General features: G+C 39.1%; 1 protein-coding gene across 3 annotated transcripts in view; it reads right to left on the reverse strand.

Moving 5' to 3' along the window:
- LOC105497766 (amphiphysin) overlaps nt 1-19,802 on the reverse strand; it is a 255,206-nt gene that overhangs the window by 122,695 nt on the left and 112,709 nt on the right. For all 3 annotated transcript variants that reach the window (XM_011769103.2, XM_011769102.2, XM_071095057.1), the window contains exon 3: nt 1,706-1,760. In XM_011769103.2, the coding sequence (XP_011767405.2) occupies nt 1,706-1,760 (55 nt within the window). The remainder of the gene's footprint in view (nt 1-1,705; nt 1,761-19,802) is intronic.

The raw sequence follows: 19,802 nt of genomic DNA on the forward strand, positions 1-19,802 counted from the left end.
GGAAAAATGATAAAATCTTCTTTTCGATGCTACTTAATATTCTTTGATTATTCATGAGGATAAGGCTTTTTCGTGTTTATCACCCATCTATAGTTCTTCTTTGGCTAATTTTTCCTTAGAGTTTTCTGCCCAATTTTAATTTAACCAATTGACCTTCATTTAGTCTACTCACTGAGCTCTTTGTATCTTGATTTACTTTCATTAACTATGTTGCCAAAATGGTGTTTTTAAAAAACATATTAAGCTCTACATACTTATGAGGTCAAATTTCTCCCTCTCTGTGGAGAGATTTATGGGTTTCTGCCTTGTGAGTAACCCTTATAAAGACCTCTACAGCCTGGAGACTAAATTTACTGTATTTTATTCTAGTACTTTAGCACATTTCTTTGCATAGTGATGCATGGCAGACACACCTGACAGTGATAACTTAAGCGTACCCTGAGAATCACCCTGTATGGTAGATGCACCTGAATATGTGCTCAGAGTTCTGAGCTAAGGAATCTGGGAGTGGCCAACCCAGAGATTCATTCCTTGTCTACAAGGAACATCTGAGCCCTGAGCCTGTCCCATGGAAGGTAAGCCATACAGGGGATTGAGGCCATGTGTTTTGGGTTAAACGAAGGTTGCCAGGTGGAGGTTGTTAGGTAGAGGGTGCTAAGCGAAAATGTTACAGAAACTGCATTGCTTTTTGCAAATGGATGCAGTTCTCCTGCCCAGCCTGCCACCACTTGGGGGTGCGATACTCCTGCCCAGCCCTGCCATGACTGGGCCCACTCTGTATGTAAGTTTCCCACTAATAAAATCCTGTGTCTTGTTTGCTGACTCTGGTCCCCTTTTTCGGCCTTTTGAACCTGGTGCCATCCCTACTGAAGTTAATAGAGTCCAGTACAACATATTTACATCTTTACTATATCTGGAATTAGGAAGGAGGGAGTAAAGTGTGAGGTTGAGAATTTCACTGTTTTCTAAGTGTTTGGCCAGTTTTCCAATACTCCTTGTCAGATGATCCATTCTTTCCCCACAAAATCTGCCTTGTGATACATCATATCCATGGGCACACTTGGCTGTGACTCAGGGCAGGCAGCGTGATGATGGATAGCAGGCACAGGCTGAGCCCACCTCCCTGTTGCTCTCTTCCCCCTCCTGCAGTGGCTTCATTTCCTTGCCTTACATGGCTGAGTCCCAGAAACTCATGCCGGGGCGTCTCTCTGCCCGTGCATTGCATGTTGGTAGGGCTGCAAGTGCTGCTAGTCCACACAAGTCACAGCCAGTCCAGGGCCGTGTTTGCTGATCATCTTCCACCTGCCTCTGCCACCATGTCTTGCCCCTTCCAGTGAGAGGGCTTAGGTGCGAGTCTGTGAGTGCTCCACTCTTGGGATGTGGTCTCCCTCAGGAGGTAAGCCAACTGCAGCTTTTCTTAAACAAGGTCTCAAGCTCACTCTAAGAAATTTTCCTGGAAATCTCTGGCATGTAGGTGGCATTTATTTCTAGTTTCCAGCATAAGGGCACACATATTTTTTCCTTATATATTCTGATTATCATTTCAATGGGAATTTGGGGGTGGGTGGAATGGAACACCTGTGTTCAAGCACCCATCTTGCCAGGAAGCCAAATGGCTTTGTAATTAACACTCAATCCTGTCACTCACGAATTCCAAGAACAACCTGTGCTTAGTAACATGCAGTAAACAACTCATACACATTACCTTTGATTGCTGCTAAATATCCTCGGAGTTCTCGCTGAAGTCTGGTACCCTCTGCCTAAAAAACACAAGCACAGATGCTAAACATCTAGTCTATATTTTGCATGAAAACATCTAAGAAGTGTTAAGTCTCAAATTTACTATTGCCAGAATCTCATTCTTGAAAAAAACATAAATATGTGGACACAGACTAAACAAGGCAATAATGTCCATCAGTCTAGATATTTATAGAAATTTCATTCCACTTCAAAGAGCAAAAGGAGAAGGCAAGATTTTGCTAATAGACAATACAATTCATTACATAGCCTCTAATTCAAGAGCTATTAAATTTCTAGATTTTGATACATGGGTTATAATAGCAGGGAAGTGATCACCATTATCTAATATGGTAGCCACAAGCCACATATGGCTGTGAGTACTTGCAATTGAGACACACTGTAATGGTATTTTACATTTACAGTGTAAGTATATTTTATACAACAGATTTTAGAGACTGAGTACCAAAAAAAAAAAAACCTCATTAATTTTATACAGATTACATGTTAAAATGATAATATTTTGGGTATACTGAGTTAAAGTACATTATTAAAATTTCACCTCTTTCTTTTCACTTTAAGGATGTAGCCACTAGAAAATTCTAAACTATGTAGTTTGCATCATGTTTTTATTGGACTGCACTGAAATAGAGAAACTGTTAAATTGTAAATGTTGACACATGAATGCCTGGTTTGGTTTGGATACCTTTTTAGAAACTCCGAGACTCTCTGAAACTAGGATGAGACTGCAAATAGTTTAATTTGGAGTTAATCAAAGAAATGCCAATAGGAGAGTAGAGAAGCGAGGAAAAGAAGGGAAGACAGTGGATACAGGGAGCATTATCAAGCAAGTTACCACTGTGGGCAACTGGACCTCAGTTCCTCTGGGGAACTCTGGAAGACAGTGTCAATGAAACACCCTATAGATACCCTAACGGAAAGGCAAGGAAGCTGAGGCATTTATCCAATATCTCCGGTCAGCTATGTTTCTAGATGCTCCTAGGGGACACTAATTCCCCAATATATCTAAATAGGGGCAGAGAGGGCTCCAGAAACCAGAGAAGCCCTCAGGCAAAGGGTTGCCAATGCTGGCAAGTCAGTCTGGTGGGCTCAGAAAAAGTAGGTACTAGGGGCATATGTCTGAGCACCAACAGTAGCTTCTATGACTTTACAACTGAAAATCTGTTTAAAACATGCATGCATTTTAATTGCAGAGTCATTTAACAAAATTGCAGAGGGCTAGCATACAGGACTCCACCTTAAGCTCAATAATTTCAATAGTTATGTTTGATTTAACAAACACTGTTAGTATTTGCCCAAAAGAGTGGTGGTGGGGGGACCCTCTTTCCTCATTATAATCTAGTGGGGGAGCTAAAATATATAAGCAAAAAAAAAAAAAAAACCAATTGCACTGCAAGGCAGATTACATTTAGCATTGCAACCACTATTCAAAGTGTCGGAGTACAAAAACAAATGCCCATCACATTTAAAGATAATGATTAATACAAAGAAACTGAAAAGAAATAATTAAGACTATGCTTGATGGCAAAAGGGATTCTGAATTAGGATATTTTCCATATAACACTTGCATTGTGCAGGTATAGTGACATTATTTCTTTGAAATCTATGCAACACTGAGGTGAGGTATTCTGTATCTGAGTCAAGCTCAGGTTATTTTTGTAGCTCTATAAACCCAGTTACTACCAGACAAAAGCTTAGGATGAGTCCGTTTGCTGGTACGTATGAACTTCAAACACAAAGGTTCTATTCAGAATGGCAAGGCAGAAATCAAAGTACTAAACAATTGACTCCCTTTCTAGTGTCTCAACATGGTTTAAAATCAAAACTCAAGCTTTCTATTCTCTTGTTGAAACACTCAGAAGTTTGTGTGATGGCAAATTCCATCAGCTAGAGAAAATAAAGCAAATCATGGTGGGGTTCCAAACAGCAAAGTGTAGTAGAAAACTATTTCCAGAGAGAGGAAGAGGAGAATAAAGAGAAAATGCTCATGATAAACACTTGAGTAAAAGTAGACAATGAAGAGGACCCAGAGAAGTCAGGGTGAAGTCCTCAAAACCACCAAGAAAAGTATATTGGAACAAAAGAAGTGGGTCTTTCGCTTTCTAAATATCCATTATGTGAGGGCATTGTGTCACATTTGGAGTATATAAAAAGTGGAAAAAATATGGCTTTGGTATAATGTCATACAATAATTTTGGTAGATTTTATTATTGTCAATCTATGCTGCACATCCCTACCAGATCTGTCATTGGAGAAAGACCATACTTCCTGCCTCAGCAACATCAGGCTTGGCTGTAGGATTTGACTTAGCCAATGAAACATGAGTGGAAGTTACATGTCCTACTTTCAAGCTGAAGCTAAAAGAGCCATCACATGCTCCTGCCATTTCTTTCCTCTCCCCATACAGAATTTGTTTCTTCAATCTGGATCCCAGAGTGAAGGGACCACAGAGCACAGCCACCACCTGCATTTTCATGAGTGAGAAACCTACCTCCGTTGTTGAAAGCCACTGAGATATTGCTACCATGGCATAAACCTAGCCCAAACTTCCGATAAAATGATTCACCATCAACAGAGGAAATGCCAAAATGTGGAGAGAAGCTGAAATCTAACCACAACAATAAAAAGCCCAATCAAGTTAGTGAACAGAAAAGGACTAATGGCATTTACGGAAACATTTCAGAAAAATCAAATTGGAAAGATTAAGGACAAACTGAATGGTTCACAAATGGAAGCCCAAGTGGTGGTCAAGCAATGGAAAGAGATAGAATGGAACTGAAAGAGAAGCAAGCTCCAGAATCATTTGTCCCATCATATTTCAGATAATTTAAGAGAGAATAATATCTGAAATTTACCTAGACAAATATAGACCCAAACCAATCTAAAGCCTAAAACCCCTAAAAGGTACAATTAGGAGGGCTTGAATCCATTAAGGCCACATTTCTCAAACTATATAATTGTAGAATCTGGGGGCATTTAGTGGTTTGTCTAGGGCACATACATCCACAAAACAAAGCTAAAAGATCTCTCTGGAATATCAGTTTATTGAGGTGAAGGGAAAGAAATGGAAGAGAAACCATTATTTTACAACCACTAAGCCACCTCTTATGAAGTCGAATAAAAAACCAGCATGGGGATGAAACACAGAACGTCACAGATTTCTGCTGCTTTCAGCTGTCTGCTTTAGGATTCTGCTGTACCAGTCGTAGTCCTTCCATGGAAATGTGTGAGGGACACCAAGTTAAGCAAGGCTCACTTCTCACCCAGAAGGATGTGTTCCCTCAGTTATACAGAGCCAGCCATGAAAAGGGATGGTTATGAGTCACTAGGATTGCTCAGAATATCCAGAAATAGCAAAAAAGTAGCAGTGAAGGGCATTCTTTTCTCAAATGTTCAAGGAATAAAGTTATGTCAAATTAACCCCACAATGAACTAATTGCCTTTTCCTTCAGTAGAAATCAAGTGAAATAATTCAGGTTCCAATCCATATACTGGATTCATCTTGTCAAAGGGAAGCACTGCAGACTTTTTTTTTTAATGAAATAAGAAATCCAGAAGAGACTTTTTATATAAGAGTGGAACAAAGTTCAAAATTGTGTGATAATTGCTTAATAAATGAGTTCAATTTAAGCAGATAAACTAAAGGCTGATTTAAACGACTTTCTTCTTTTCCAGTTATTAAAATTCTTAATTTTCCCCATGAGTATTTGGGTTTCATGAACCACAGTAATAGCCACACTTAATTTCATGTCAAGTTCTACTTTAATCAAAAAGGTAAAAAGCTCTGGAGAAAACTCCTCCACCTACAATATGCCATAAAGTAGTTTCTTCTATACAAAACTTATCGCATAACAAAATTTCCTTAAGATCATTATTCTGCAGGAATAGCAGATGTTTGAAAGTAAACAAATTCTTATAACATTGCTCAGATTTCACTGAATTTGAAGTTCATTCCAAATTCCTTTGTAAAGTATCATTTTAGTAATTCAGCTGTGAATTATGTATTGCACATGTGTGTGCAGAAAACAAAGTTTTCTACACTCTTGAGATTATATGCCTGTTTTTCCCCTTCTTGTTTCTTTATATCGTTTTCTACAAGATATCAGGAAATGATTGTTCTATGTCCTGGTCACAGGGATCATGGCAACAGGAGGGCAGGGGGGTCTATTATGATTAAGTTGTCTGAATTGCCTAGTAATACTCCTCTTTGGAGAAGATCCAACTGCATGAAGATGCAATGAGTATGGGAAATTACGGAGTCAAGCTTTTTGTTTGTTTGTTTGTTTGTTTGTTTACATACACTAAATTTTGAAGCCCTGCAATATACTAATATTAGTAAATACATATTCCAAGACTTCAAGAGTCTTGAAAAAGGTATAATTTTGTTAGTTTACCTTTAACCTAGTTATTTCTGCCCAGAAGAAAGAAACCATACTTGAGGCATTAATTTAATTTGGTTGTGGACAAAATTCATAGAATGAATTAGTGATTCCTAAGGAACTAAACTTAGAGCAGCAGCAACCACTGCACAATTTAGGGGCACCATTCCCACATACTACCATGTGCATGACACCCCGGGGTGGGGGTGTGCATCACGGTAGCCCCAACTGCACAAGAAAAACCAAACCCTGTGGATTTTATTAGTAAGGTTAAGCAGGTCTGGAAAATACCTCAAATGATAGGAGTTCAATACCTATTAAACAGGCAATAGCCTGTTGAATTGGCTTGTTAATATATGGTCAGTGTAGCACTGACTTATCTTTATAAGTAACTTTTGTTATAAAAAGAAAAAGAAAGACAAGAGGAAGAAAATATCACACACAGTATAGAAAAATGTTTCATTAAGTTGCCTCTCCAACCCAGAAATTGTGAGCTGACATTTTAAAAAGGGCTCAGGTGGAAAGCCAGCAGTACTAACATCTGCATGAAAGGTGGATCTTAGGAGACATAACTTCATAAAGTTGTAATTTTACAAAGGTGAGTCCTGTCATCTCATCTGTGATCATAAGCCTATAGACATTCCCAGAGTTGCATTATTATTTTTGGCCTTTGATGACATTTTTCTCTTGAAAATGGCTGAAGTAACATATCAAAATTAAAACTGGCTCAATTTCTCAGAGTTCAGACAGGTTAACTCAATCTTGAAAGCAATGATAATAAATTTGCTGATCATTTTTGAAGCTTAGAGGAAAATTAGATTATCAAGGAGATGAGATTTAATGAGCCCATAATCAGCACCTTGATTAACAGATGACTAATAACATAATATCTGAATCCACTTACAATCAAAGACATTAGGCCACTGAGCACTACAGGCATTCCTGGTTTGTTAAGAAATAGAGCGCTCCCTATGAAAAGTTCAGGTGCTGTTAAATGGGAAGATGAGAGTTTTTCATCAGTAAAAGCACCAGGGTCTCTGAAATTTACATTTCTGTTTCCTTGCTTTGAGCTCTTTGCACTATTGGAGCTGTCTGTCATTAAGAAGCCAGCACTGACTTCATAAAACAGTTTCTCTTTTTTTATTTCTTATTTTCACAGATATTAATGCAGAAGCTACAAGATAGAGATGAAATAAGACTGGATATTTGCAGTCATATTCCTGGGATGATGAGGCAGGGAGTGCATGGAAGGAAGAGAAATGTCAAAGAGAACATCTCGGTTTCTACAATTTTATCCAAGATTCGTGGCCCAATTTCCGACTATCCCTGTCACCAATTCCAAGAATATCTACGATCTGAAAACTGATTATCACATACTTTCTAGCTTCAACAAAACAATATCAAATTATTCTATATCAAAATATATCATAATTATGGAAGTATAGTGACATCATCATAATCACATGTACAATCTCTCAATTTATTTCCCTTAAGCCAGTCAACTTTTTTGAATGTATGCAGATCTCCATTCAGATCTTCTGGAAAAGCTAACCCATATTGTGTTAAACCGCCATTAAATCATCACAGCATGCAGACTGGATATTGCTGGAAGATCTGCTTTATTGCCTTGAATTTGTGACCCTTGAAAAACCACTCAGTTGTTTTTCTCACTGTGTGTGTGTGTGAGGAGACTTGACTTACAAGGTGCATCACGGGCATGATTTAAAATCTTTTCAGCCTTCACCTTAATAGCTAGAGCACAGTATTGAATATATTGGTAGGGGAGGGGCATGGAGAGCTGACCCAAAAATCAAGGGAGACTTTAAAGGAGCTCCACTTCCAGCAGCAAGTCCTCCTGTGACTTGCTGTTCAGTGTCCCCTGCTGTGGGTATAGATGCTAGCTCTATCTATAACATTCTGTCGTGACCAAATCAGACAGCAAGTACTAGGACTAGAAAAACAACTGCTGTGTCAAGGCACAGAGATGCACTGATGGTAGAGAAGGAAGGGCCTTGGCTATCATTATTCCAGGCCTAATCAACAGCCAGAACATTTCTGAAACTGCCATTTATGATGTCTGTATTAGTTTGCTTGGGCTGCCACAACACACAACCACAGACCAGGTGGCTTTCTCACAGTTCTGTAGGCTGAAAGTCTAAGATCAAGGTGTTGGCAGGTGCAATTTCCCCCCCCATGGCCTCTCTCCTTGGCTCGCAGATGACCACCTTCTTGCTGTGTCCTTGTGTGACTTTTTGTCTGTGTACATGTGTCCCTGTTGCCTCTCCCTCTTCTTATGAGGACACCAGTCCTGCTGGATTAGGGCTCAGGTATATGACCTCACTCAACCTTAATCACCTCCTTAATGGCAAAACAGTGACAATCTGAGGTAGTGGGGATTAGGAATTCAGCTAATGACTCTGAGGAGAACACAATTCAGTCCATGATGCAGCAGTGAAAGTTTTTGATCTGGCAAAACAATCACAAAGTCTAACACCTACTGAGTGGCCACTTTAATCCAGGCGTTGTTCTAAGTTTCACAACTCTGTTAGCTCATACTCCTCACAATAATTGCATACGGTTGGCATATTGTTATGAGAAAACAGAGGCACAGAGGCTGAGGACTTGCCCAAAGTCACACATCTAATAGGTGGCAAGCCTGAATTGGAATCCAGGTAGGCTGAGTTATTTTAGCCCTATGATCCACCTCAAGAGCCCACCAGCTTGATCCCTGCTCTCCCACCTCTATGCCCCAGAGTGTAAAGGATGATGAAGGATAAAGCTGCCCAACAAGAAGCAACTGTTGATAAATGAGGATAAGGTAACTAAATGCACCATTCTCCATGCTCTCAGGATATAGTACTCATCTGTAAATAAAGATATCAATTGTTCACTAGTTTTTCTCAAAGGCCCACAATTCCACGGAGTTTATTAGATGTGATTCATATCACATAGTGGTTAAGTCTTCGGGCTCTGAGATCACACTTCCTGCCCTTAAAATCTGAGCTCTGCCACTTCTAACCATACAACTTGAGGCAAGTTACTTAATCTCTCTAGGCCTCCAATTTCCTCATCTATTAAATAAGGATGATAACAATACCCACCACCTAGAGCTATCATGAAGGTTGAGGGAGTCAAGTTATATAAAGTATCTGCTGAGTGCCTGGCACATATCATGCACTCCGGAAATGCTGGATAACACTATTATCATTCCACTAACACTTTGTAAATGATAAATTATGCAAAGGATAGGTGTTTCACAAATGCTTGATTGACCTACGTTCTGCTACATGTCATATTGCAAATGAATATCTTCGTGAGGAAGATGCATGATGAAAAACCTTCCCAAAACAAGCTACTTGGGAATTTATAATGCTTCCTTGTTTTTTCATTTGTAGTTTTAAGAATCAAAGACACAGTTATGTTTTTCAGAAAGTTATTTTATAGCTTTGAATATTGCAGTAATAGAGGCTCCCAGAGTATACAAGAATAATTTATGCAGATGTAAAAGAACTAACTAACAATGGATATGAGAAAAATAACCCAATATGATAAACTACTGCCTGAGGAAACAAGAAAGCATGAATACTAAAGGAAAAAAGAATCATTAAGTTCATTTCCAAAATGAAAACTTTTATGACATATACTCAGTTTTCTCATGTAAAACAATTATAATTATGGATTGCCATGAGAATCAAGTAGCTAATATACAAAACGCTTTCCAAATGTCAAAGCCCTACTTGTAGAAAGTCTTCAATATAAAAACACTTTGTCACTGCTTTTGCCTAAGTCAGTCAAATAAGGCTTGGAAATTTGGAAATTGTTAAAGCTCCTTGGAAGATTCTTATAACTAATCAGGTTTGGGAACATATTTGAGCAGATATGCAATCAAAGAAGGCATTATCTTTATTATATGTGTGCAATCTCAGGCTTATAACCGAGTGGTTAACATCATAGAATGACTCTTTAGAGACACAAGTCAAACATGTGACCTGACTCATAAGTCTGAAATAGGACCCAGGAATCTGTATTTTTAAAAATCCTCCAGGTGATGGTTATTGGGAAACTTTAATTTTTCACTGTGTCTGTCACTTAATGGACACTTAAGTGTGTATAGCTCTAGTATGAGATTGCTAAAAAGACACTTAAAAATATGTCTGGTTCCATGTTTCAGTCAGTCACCATAAGACATTCCTTCTAATGTATGTCCTTCCTTTAGATTGCTATGCTAATGGCAAAATCCATGGTGAGGCTTACAAGGTGACTTATAAGAGAGAATCACCGTCAATGGGAACCAATAAAACTCATGCAAATCTAAAAAACAACTGTAGCTCATTTCTGCAGATTTCAAAACCATTTCCAATAGTCTCCCTGGGCTTGGATGACAGACATGCCTCATTCTCTGCATCCCATTACCAGAATGGTACAGTTAACCTGGGAATCATTTAGACAGATACATCCAAACTAAATAATGAGCTTAATTCACAAGGGAGGTGGAAAACATATAGAATTAGTCTCTAAATAATTGCTGAGGAATGGGACTCTAAACCCTCCCTAGTTGGCATGGTTAATTAATATTGTAGAGTAAAATGCAATTAAAGTGGGTAACAGAATAGAACAGATAAAAGGAAACCATCAGAGAAATAACATGAAGAGCTTCCTCTAGGAGTGATTCTTAAACTGGGGACAAGCTTCACAGGAAATGGCACAGTAATGCCTGTGACATCTGCAATTTGACTGGGTCAATTTTTAGCTCCATTTGAACTAAGGCTTTTCATTTAGATGGGCTAGAACTGAAGAGATATTCTTACTGATGAAATAAAATAAGTAAGAATAAAGAGGTTAACAGATAAACAAGTTCAACAAATGTAACAAGTTTTAGTTTTCTTCCTCATGTATGGCACCATGGACAGCAACACCCTAGCATTCCCATGAAGTAGGCAGACTTATTTGCCAGTGAGCAAAGAGATTTATTGGATGTGTTGGAAATGAAATAAATAGAAAGACTATAGATAAATGCAGAACAGTTTGAAAAGCAAGGGCCATTACATTCTTTTGACACCTACAGGTTTCCACTATCTGCTCCCTCCCACAGAAGTAAATTTTATTGGCAATCATAGTGGTTTATACTTATATTTTAAAAACTTTAAATCAAGATTGTATAATCAAAACACATGTTTCCCATAAGAATAATATTACCAAGGAGAGTGGCAGTCTTGACTAAGAGCTCAGTGGCCACATTCCCTTGTTTTTTGCCATATAATGAATACAACTATATCTAAATTAAACTAAGAATCTCATAGCCAATCACCTAACAATTTCATGACTATTTAGCATGCTATGTGAGCAGCTTTACAGGGTGATGATTTTTGCAGAAATGAACAGGAGATACCCATTGAACCTGGGAAATCTAGCTGAAAATGGGATTGTGGAAAGGTATAGAAATCATTTCTTCTAAGAATACCAATTGGGGTGAGAGAATACTCATGCACTGATGATAAGTGATGAAACTAGGATATCAAAATATATGATAATTATAGAAGTATAGTGACATCATCAAGAGATTCTGTATCTTTTTCCTACTACTTTAATTGCTTCAAAAGAAAGAAGACTTTTGTGCACTAGACCACAAGCTTGACCAAAACAGAAATTTTTCTCTAAATTGTTCATTTACTTTGTACAATGCCTTGAGTCAGTGAAGAATCCTTTTGGTAAAGATTTGTCTATAGGGAATTTATTCTCTCTTACCTTAAATAAAGTGTCCTGCTCCTAGCTCAAGTCAATTTCTCAGTTGTGTTTTAGATACCATCTCCTCCTGCCTACTCGAGGACACAGATCAGCTGTTCTCCCCTTTGTCTGATGAATCACCACATTTTCATTCTGGACTAAATGAGTCCCTTTAGTACACAGATATTTCTGCCTTCTTAAGAAAATGTTTTTTTGGCCCTCACTCCTTCTCCCAGCTATAGTCTTGGTCTTTGACCGCGCTTTGCTTCAAAAGGCAAAACTTGAAAATTGCTGCCTCCAGGCCTCTAAAAACCATTCCCTTTGCTCTGCTTATTCTTGCCTTACTTGGTTTTCCTTCTATAGCTCTCATTATTTTCTAGTAGACAGTATAATCTACTTATTAATTGTACTCTATTTATTGTCTGCCTCCCTGTTTTGGAAGTAAGATCCACAATGGTAATGACCTTTGTCTGTCTTGTTCACTGAAGTTTCTGGAATACCTAGATCAATTCCTGGTATGCAGCGCACACTCAGTAAATCCATAGCAAATGCATGCCTCAGTAGTTACCTGCTATTGTTTTAAATGGGCCTGCACATGATATCATCTATCAAATAACCTAAAAACTTCCTTAAAAGTTAATACTAAGATGAAACACTTTAAAATTTGGAAATTATTTACACAATAAGATGGTTTTCAATATTAAAGAACCCCTGCAGAAAATTATAGCTACAACTAAGAGTATATGCTATGGTTTCAATGTCCTTGCCAAAACTCACATTGAAATTTAATTGCTGTTGTAACAGTGTTGAGAGGTAGGATTTTTACGAGGTGATTAGGCCATGATGGCTTCACCTTCATGAATGGATTAATGCCATTATCATGTGAGTGGTCTAGTTATCATGGGAGTGGGCTCCTGGTATGAAAGATGAGTTTGGCCTGATTTCTTCTCTGTTTTGTGCACTTGGTTTCACCTTCTGTCCTTCCACCAATGTCTGAGCAGATGCTGATGTCATGCCCTTGGTCTTCTTAGCCTCCAGACTGTGAGAAATAAATTTTTCTTTATAAATTACCCAGTCAGTGGTATTCTATTGTAGCAGCAGACTAAGACAGAAAATTTATACCAGAAAGTGGGACTGTTGCTATAAAAAATACCTGAAAATGCAGATGAAGCTTTAGAATTGGGTAATGGATAGAGGCTGGAAGAGTTTGGAGCAGGCTAAAAAGAGCCTTTATGACTGTGAACGGAGCATTAAGGGTGATTCTCGTGAGGGCTCAGAAGAGGAGAGCTGTAGGAAAAACCTGAATCTCCCTAGAGATTACTTATGTGGTTGTGACCAGAATTATGGTAAAAATATGAACAGTAAAGGCCATTCTGGTGATGTCTCAGACAAAAAAAGAGGAACAAGGCATTGGAACCTGAAGAAAAGGGAATCCTTGTTATACAGTAACAAAGACCTTAGCTGAATTGTGTCCATGCCCTGTGGTCTTTATGGAATGTAGAAATTTAGGGTGATTGATATGGTTTGGATTTCTGTCCACACCCAAATCTTATGTTGAACAATAATCCCCAGTGTTGGAGGAGGGACCTGTTGGGAGGTGACTGGATCATGGGAGTGGACTTCCCCTTTGCTATTCCCATGATAATAGCGACTTCTCGTGAAATCTGACTGTTTAAAAGTGTGTAGCACTTCCTCCTTCACTCTCTTCCTCCTGCTCCAGACAAGTAAGATATGTGTCCTTCCTTTTCACTCTCCACCATGATTGTAAGTTTCCAGAGGCCTCCCCATCCATGCTTCCTATAAAGACTGTGGAACTGTGAACCAACTTAACCTCTTTTCTTTATAAATTACCCAGTCTCAGGTAGTCCTTCATAGCAGTGAGAGAATGAAATAATACGAAAAATTGGCACCAAGCACTGGGGCATTGCTATAAAGATACCTGCAAATATGGAAGTAACTTTGGAACTGGGTAATGGGTAGAGGTTGGAAGAATTTGGAGGACTCAGAAAAAGACAAAAAGATGAGGGAAAGGTTGGAACTTCCTAGAGATTCATTAAATTGTTGTAACCAAAATTCTGATAGTGATATAGTCAATGAAGTCCAGGCTGAGGAGGTCTCAGATAGAGATGAGGAACTTATTAGGAATGGGAGCAAAGGTCATTTGTGTAATTTGTTAGCAAAGAGATGGGAGGCATTGTGCCTCTGCCCTAGAGATGGTGGAAGAAATTTCTAAGCAGCAAAATGTTCAAGATTTGACCTGGCTGCTTCTAGCAACCTATGCTTATATTCATTAGCAAAGAAATGACCTGAAGCTAGAACTTATGTTTAAAAGGGAAGTAGAGTATAATGTGGTAGAAAAGAAAAACCCATTTTCTGGAGAGGAATTCAAGTTAGCTGCAGAAATTTGCATAAGTAAAAAGGAGCCAAGACAATGGGGAAAATGCCTTGAAGGAATTTTTTTCAGAGACCTTCTTGGCAGCCCCTTCCATCACAGGCCCTGAGGCCTAGAAGGAAAGAATGGTTTCGTGGGCTGGCCCAGGGCCCTACTGCCCTGAGCAGCCTTGGGACACCGCTCCCTGCATCCCAGCCACTCCAGCTCCAGTCATGGTTAAAAGGGACCCAGATAAGTCTCAGGTCACTGCTCCAGAGGATGTAAGCTGTAAGACTTGATGACTTCCACACAGTGTTACGCCTGTAGGTATGCAGAGGGCAAGAGCTGAGGCATGGGAGCCTCTGCCTAGATTTCAGAGGATGTATGGAAACACCTGGTCCAGGCAGAATTTTGCTATAGCAGCAAAGCCCTCATGGGGAACCTCTACTAGGGCAGTGCCAAGAAGAAATATGGGATTGGACCCCTTATACAGATGCCCCACTGAGGCACTGCCTAGTGCTGTGAGAAGAGAGCCACTGTCCTCCAGACCCCAGAATGGTAGATCTACTGACAGCTTGTACTCTGCACCTGCAAAAGCTGCAGGCACTTAACACCAGCCGATGAAAGCAGTCTCAGGGGCTGTGCCCTGCAGAGCCACAGAGGCAGAGCTGCCCAAGGCCTTGGGAGCCCACCCCTTGTGTCAGTGTCACCTGAATATGAGGCATGGGGTCAGGGAGATGATCTTGGACCTTTCTGATTTAATGACTGCCTTTCTGCATTTCAGACTTGCATAGGGCCTGTAGCCCCTTTTTTTTTTTTGGTCAATTTATCCCTTTTGGAATGGATGTATTTACCCAATGCCTGTATCTCTATTGTACCTTGGAAATAATTAACTTGTTTTCTATTTTTACAGACTCATAGGTGGAAGGGTCTTGCTTTGTCTCAGTTGAGACTTCGAACTGTAGACTTTTCAGTTAATGCAGAAATGAGTTAAGACTTGGAGGACTGTTGAGAAGGAATTATTGTATTTTAAAATGTGAGAAGGACATGAGATTTGGGAGGGGCCAGAGGAGGAATGATATGGTTTGGATTTGTGTCCCGACTCAAATCTCATGTCAAATTGTAATCCCAAGTGTTGGAGGAGGAACCTGGTAGGAGGTGATTGGTTCATGGGGGTGGACTTCCCCCTTGCCATTCTTGCCATTCTCATAATAGTGAGTGAATTCTCATGAGATCTGGCTGTTTAAAAGTATAAAGCACTTCTCCCTTCACTCTCTTCCTCCTGCTCCAGCCATGTAAGATCTACCTCCTTCCTCTTCACCTTCTGCCATAATTTTAAATTTCCTGAGCCTCCCCGCTCCATCCATGCTTGCTATTCAGCCTGAGGAACCATGAGCCAATTAAACCTCATTTCTTTATAGATTACCCAGTCTTAGGTAGGTCTTTATAGCAGTGTGAGAGACTAATACAGTGATGCACTAGGATATCTGATGGAAGAAATATCTAAGCAGCAAAGCATTCAGGTTGCTGTGTGATTACTTTCAACTACATATAGTGAGATGCCAGAGAAAAGAAATGACTTAAATATGCAATTTATAATTCAAAGGAAAGCAGAACAAAAAGATTTGAAAATTCACAGCCTGACTATGTAAAGAATAAAAAGCATATCAGAGAAACAATGCTAAGGGTATAGCCAAGTATCATTTGTTAAAGAGATTAATATGAACAAAAAGAAGCCAAGTGGTATTCATCAAGACAATGAAAGACCCCACAATCATTCTGAAAATCTTCTAGGCTGCCCATCCCATCACAGTCTCAGAGCTCTAGAAGGGCAGAATGGTTTTGGGAGATGGACCTGGGGTACCCTCCACAGGCTCACTGCCCAGGACAACCAAGGGACTCTGCTTCTTACATCTCAGTGCAGCACTCTTTGGCCAGCCCAGCTGTGGCTCAAGTGGTCCCAAGAGCAGCTCAACCCACTGCTCCACATGGTACAAGTGGTAAGCCTTGATAGTGTCCACATGGTGATAATTCTGCAGGTGCACAGAATGGAAGAACTTTGAGGAAATGGCTTCTTCTTCCCATGAGATTTCAAAGGATTTCATGAAAAGCTTGGAACTCAGGCAGAAACTTGCCACAAAAGCAGAGGTGTCACAGAATCTCTACTAGGGCAATGTATAGTGAAACCCTTGGGGCAGGGCTGCCACAGAAAACATAGAACTTGTAGGGCCACCAGCATGGAACTCTAACCCATTAAAGCTGGGTGAACTGAGCCTAGCAAAGTCATGGGGGCAGGGCTGTCTGAGACCATGGGGGCCCAACCCCAGCCCCAGTGTATCCAATAAGTGGGATATAGAGTCACAGGTGATTATTCACCAGCTTTAATGTTTAATGTTTTCTCTGTTGGGTTTTGGACTTACTTGGGAACAGTTTTCTCTTTCTTCTTATCTATTTATCCCCTTTAGAATAGGAATGTCTGTCCTATGCCTGTTCCACCATTGTATTTTGTAAGTAGATAACTTGTTTTGATTTCACAGGCTCACGGCTGAAAGGGATTTGCCTCGGGATGAATCATGCATTCAGTCTCATCCACATATGATTTATACAGGACTCTGGGCTTTGAACTTTTGAATTGACGTTGGAATAAGTTAAGACTTCTGGGGCTGTTGGGATGGAATAAATGTATTTTGAATTGTGAGAAGGACATGAGTTTTGAGGGATCAGGGAGGAATTCCATGGTTTGAACATCCCTGCCAAAACTCATCTTGAAATTTAATTACCATTGCAACAGTGTTGAGAGGCAGGATCTTTAAGAGATGATTAGGTCATGTGAGTTTCACACTCATGAATGGATTAATGTCATTATCACGGGAGTGAGCTAGTTGTCATGGGAGTGGGCTTCTGATAAAAAAGATAAGTTCAACCCAATTTCCTCTGTGTCATGTTAACTTGCTTCTACTTTCCACCCATCTGCCATGGGATGGTCTTCATCAGATAGCAGAGTCAATGCTGGCATCACATCCTTGGACTTCCCAGACTCCAGAACTGTGAGAAATGTATTTCCTTTCTTTACAAATTACACATTCTGTGGTATTCTGCTACAGCAGCAAAAAACAGACTTAGCATCTCTAGGTAAACTTTATTTAAAGAGATGCAGACATGCACCAATTCACTTATAGAATACTGTGCAACTATTGAGTTTAAAGATCAATGGAAATCCCGTATGAATTCAGGCAACAAGACTCATAATTACAAACAAAGTTTCTCATAGCAATTGATTGATATCAATTAAATATTTTAAGGCTCTCTGGTAAAAACATTATCCTATAAGAGAATAATCTTACTCCAAAACCCAGTATATTAAAAATATTTTAAAATTGTACAAATTGAAGAACCTAACTTGGACTTAAAGACAAGAAAAACATTCTTAGGCAAAATTAAAATTATTTATTTTATTGTTTGTAAATGTGTGTAAAATTCTTAGAAGACTAAAAATACTGTGTCCACAGATACCACAGGAACTAGGGCAGTTTTTGAACCAGGAGTGACCAAAACTTTGCTCTAGTCTCCATAGTCCAGGTTAGGATCAAGCCCAGGCCATGTCAGGCCTGGATAAAAGAGGTATAGTAAATGACAATATAAAAAGAGGAGTGTTGACACATGCACTCACATGTTCATTGCAGTACTATTGACAATAGCAGATTTATGAAATCAACCTAGGTACCTATCAGTTGTTAATTTGATTAAAAAAAAAAAAAGTGGTACATATACACCACAGAATACTATGCAGCCATAAAAGGAATAAAATTGAATCTAAGAAGTTGAAAATAAATAAAAATTTTAAAAATAAAAAATCATCTTGGCTCTTCTAATTCCCTTGCCTTTCTCTCTCTCTCTTTTTCTCTCTCCCCCCGTATGTGTGTATGATGTGTGTGTGTGTGTGTGTGTATATATATATATGTATATGCATATAATCTTAGAATCAGTTTAACTATATCTATAAAACATTCTGTTGGAATTATGATTTATATAGCCTAAATTCTACAAGACGTCAACTTATCAGAAAAAAGTATTCATCTGGGAATCAAACCATCTACACTCCAGGAATAAACTCTCCCTAGTCACAGTACATTATCCTCTTAATATAGTGATGACTTCAATCTTCCAATGTTTCATTTATAAATGTTTTGCATGTATAGTCATAAAGTTTACATAGAGTTTTTAAAAAGAGGGGCTTTGATATTAAATGAGTGAGGCAGTACATAATAACACAAAGCAAAGGGTAAATACAGAGAATAAGTGTGACAAGCAGGCAAGTCAAAACTGGGATGTACTTATTAGGTACCTAGCAAGTACTAGAAGCCATTGAAGGTTTGTAAAAATGACTAAATGTTGAGTCTTCCTTTAAATATTTCACAATTTAATAAGAACATAGATACACAGTTAAATTACTATCATGTAAGAAAACTGGATAACAAATAACATATTACTGAAGTATACAGAGGAAACGAGACTCCTGACTGAGGGGATGGGGAAAATACCACTAGAATATTCCTTGTGAGTTGACCTTAAAGAAGGATGGGACTTGAGCATAAGGAGAAGGGAGATCCAGGAAGGAAGGGCATTCAAATGATAAGGAAGTAGTTGCAGTGAGGGAAGTGGAAAAGAGTTTGAAAGCCAGCAATTCAGTCCCCAAATTACACTACAGACATAGACCACCAACTATTCATTGTAGCAACTTCTTTTCTGCTTTTAATTACATCAGAGCATCTCAATTCATATCAACCTCCTTAACGGGATCCCTAAAGAGAAAAGCCACTTATTTGGCTGTTAGGCAGTTGAGTTCCGCCAAAAACTAAAAGGGGAAGTGTGATCAAATCCTTATGGATGGCCAAAGAAAGACAGAGTGCTATGAATGTGGGAGAAAGCCCAAAGCAATCTCTAGGTACAAATAATTTGTGTCCTATAGAGTGGGCACTGAATAAAGAAAAATTCCAAACAAGTAGAATTTGCTCCAAGTCATGTAAATATATATTCCTAAGAGAGTATCTTAAGGAAACTACCCCAGACAAGAGGTCAGAGATTTTTCTGTGTTAAAATGTATGTGTGGGTCAGGTGTGGTGGGTCACACCTGTAATCCCAGCACTTTGGGAGGCCAAGGCAGGTCGATCAGTTGAGGTCAGGAGTTCGAGACCAGCCTGGCCAACATGACGAAACCCTGTCTCTACTAAAACTACAAAAATTAGCCAGGCATGGTGGCAGGTGCCTGTAATCCCACCTACTCAGAGGCTGAGGCAGGAGAATCACTTGAATCCAGGGGGCAGAGGTTGCAGTGAACAGAGACAGCGCTATTTCACTCTAGCCTGAGTGACAGAGCGAGACTCCATCTCAAAAAAAAAAAAAAAAATGTATGTGTGGAGTCAGATACATTTTTTAACAAATGGAAAAAGGTAGAGAGAGATTTTTGGAAAAGTGCAGATTGAGTAGAACATACCCCTCCATGCATCGTCTCTTTTTTTCTTAATACTTCATTAAAGGAAAGGAAATATTATCCTCCACCCCATTTCTAT

This window comes from Macaca nemestrina, chromosome 4, assembly GCF_043159975.1.
Source record: "Macaca nemestrina isolate mMacNem1 chromosome 4, mMacNem.hap1, whole genome shotgun sequence".
NCBI classification, from domain to species: domain Eukaryota; kingdom Metazoa; phylum Chordata; class Mammalia; order Primates; family Cercopithecidae; genus Macaca; species Macaca nemestrina.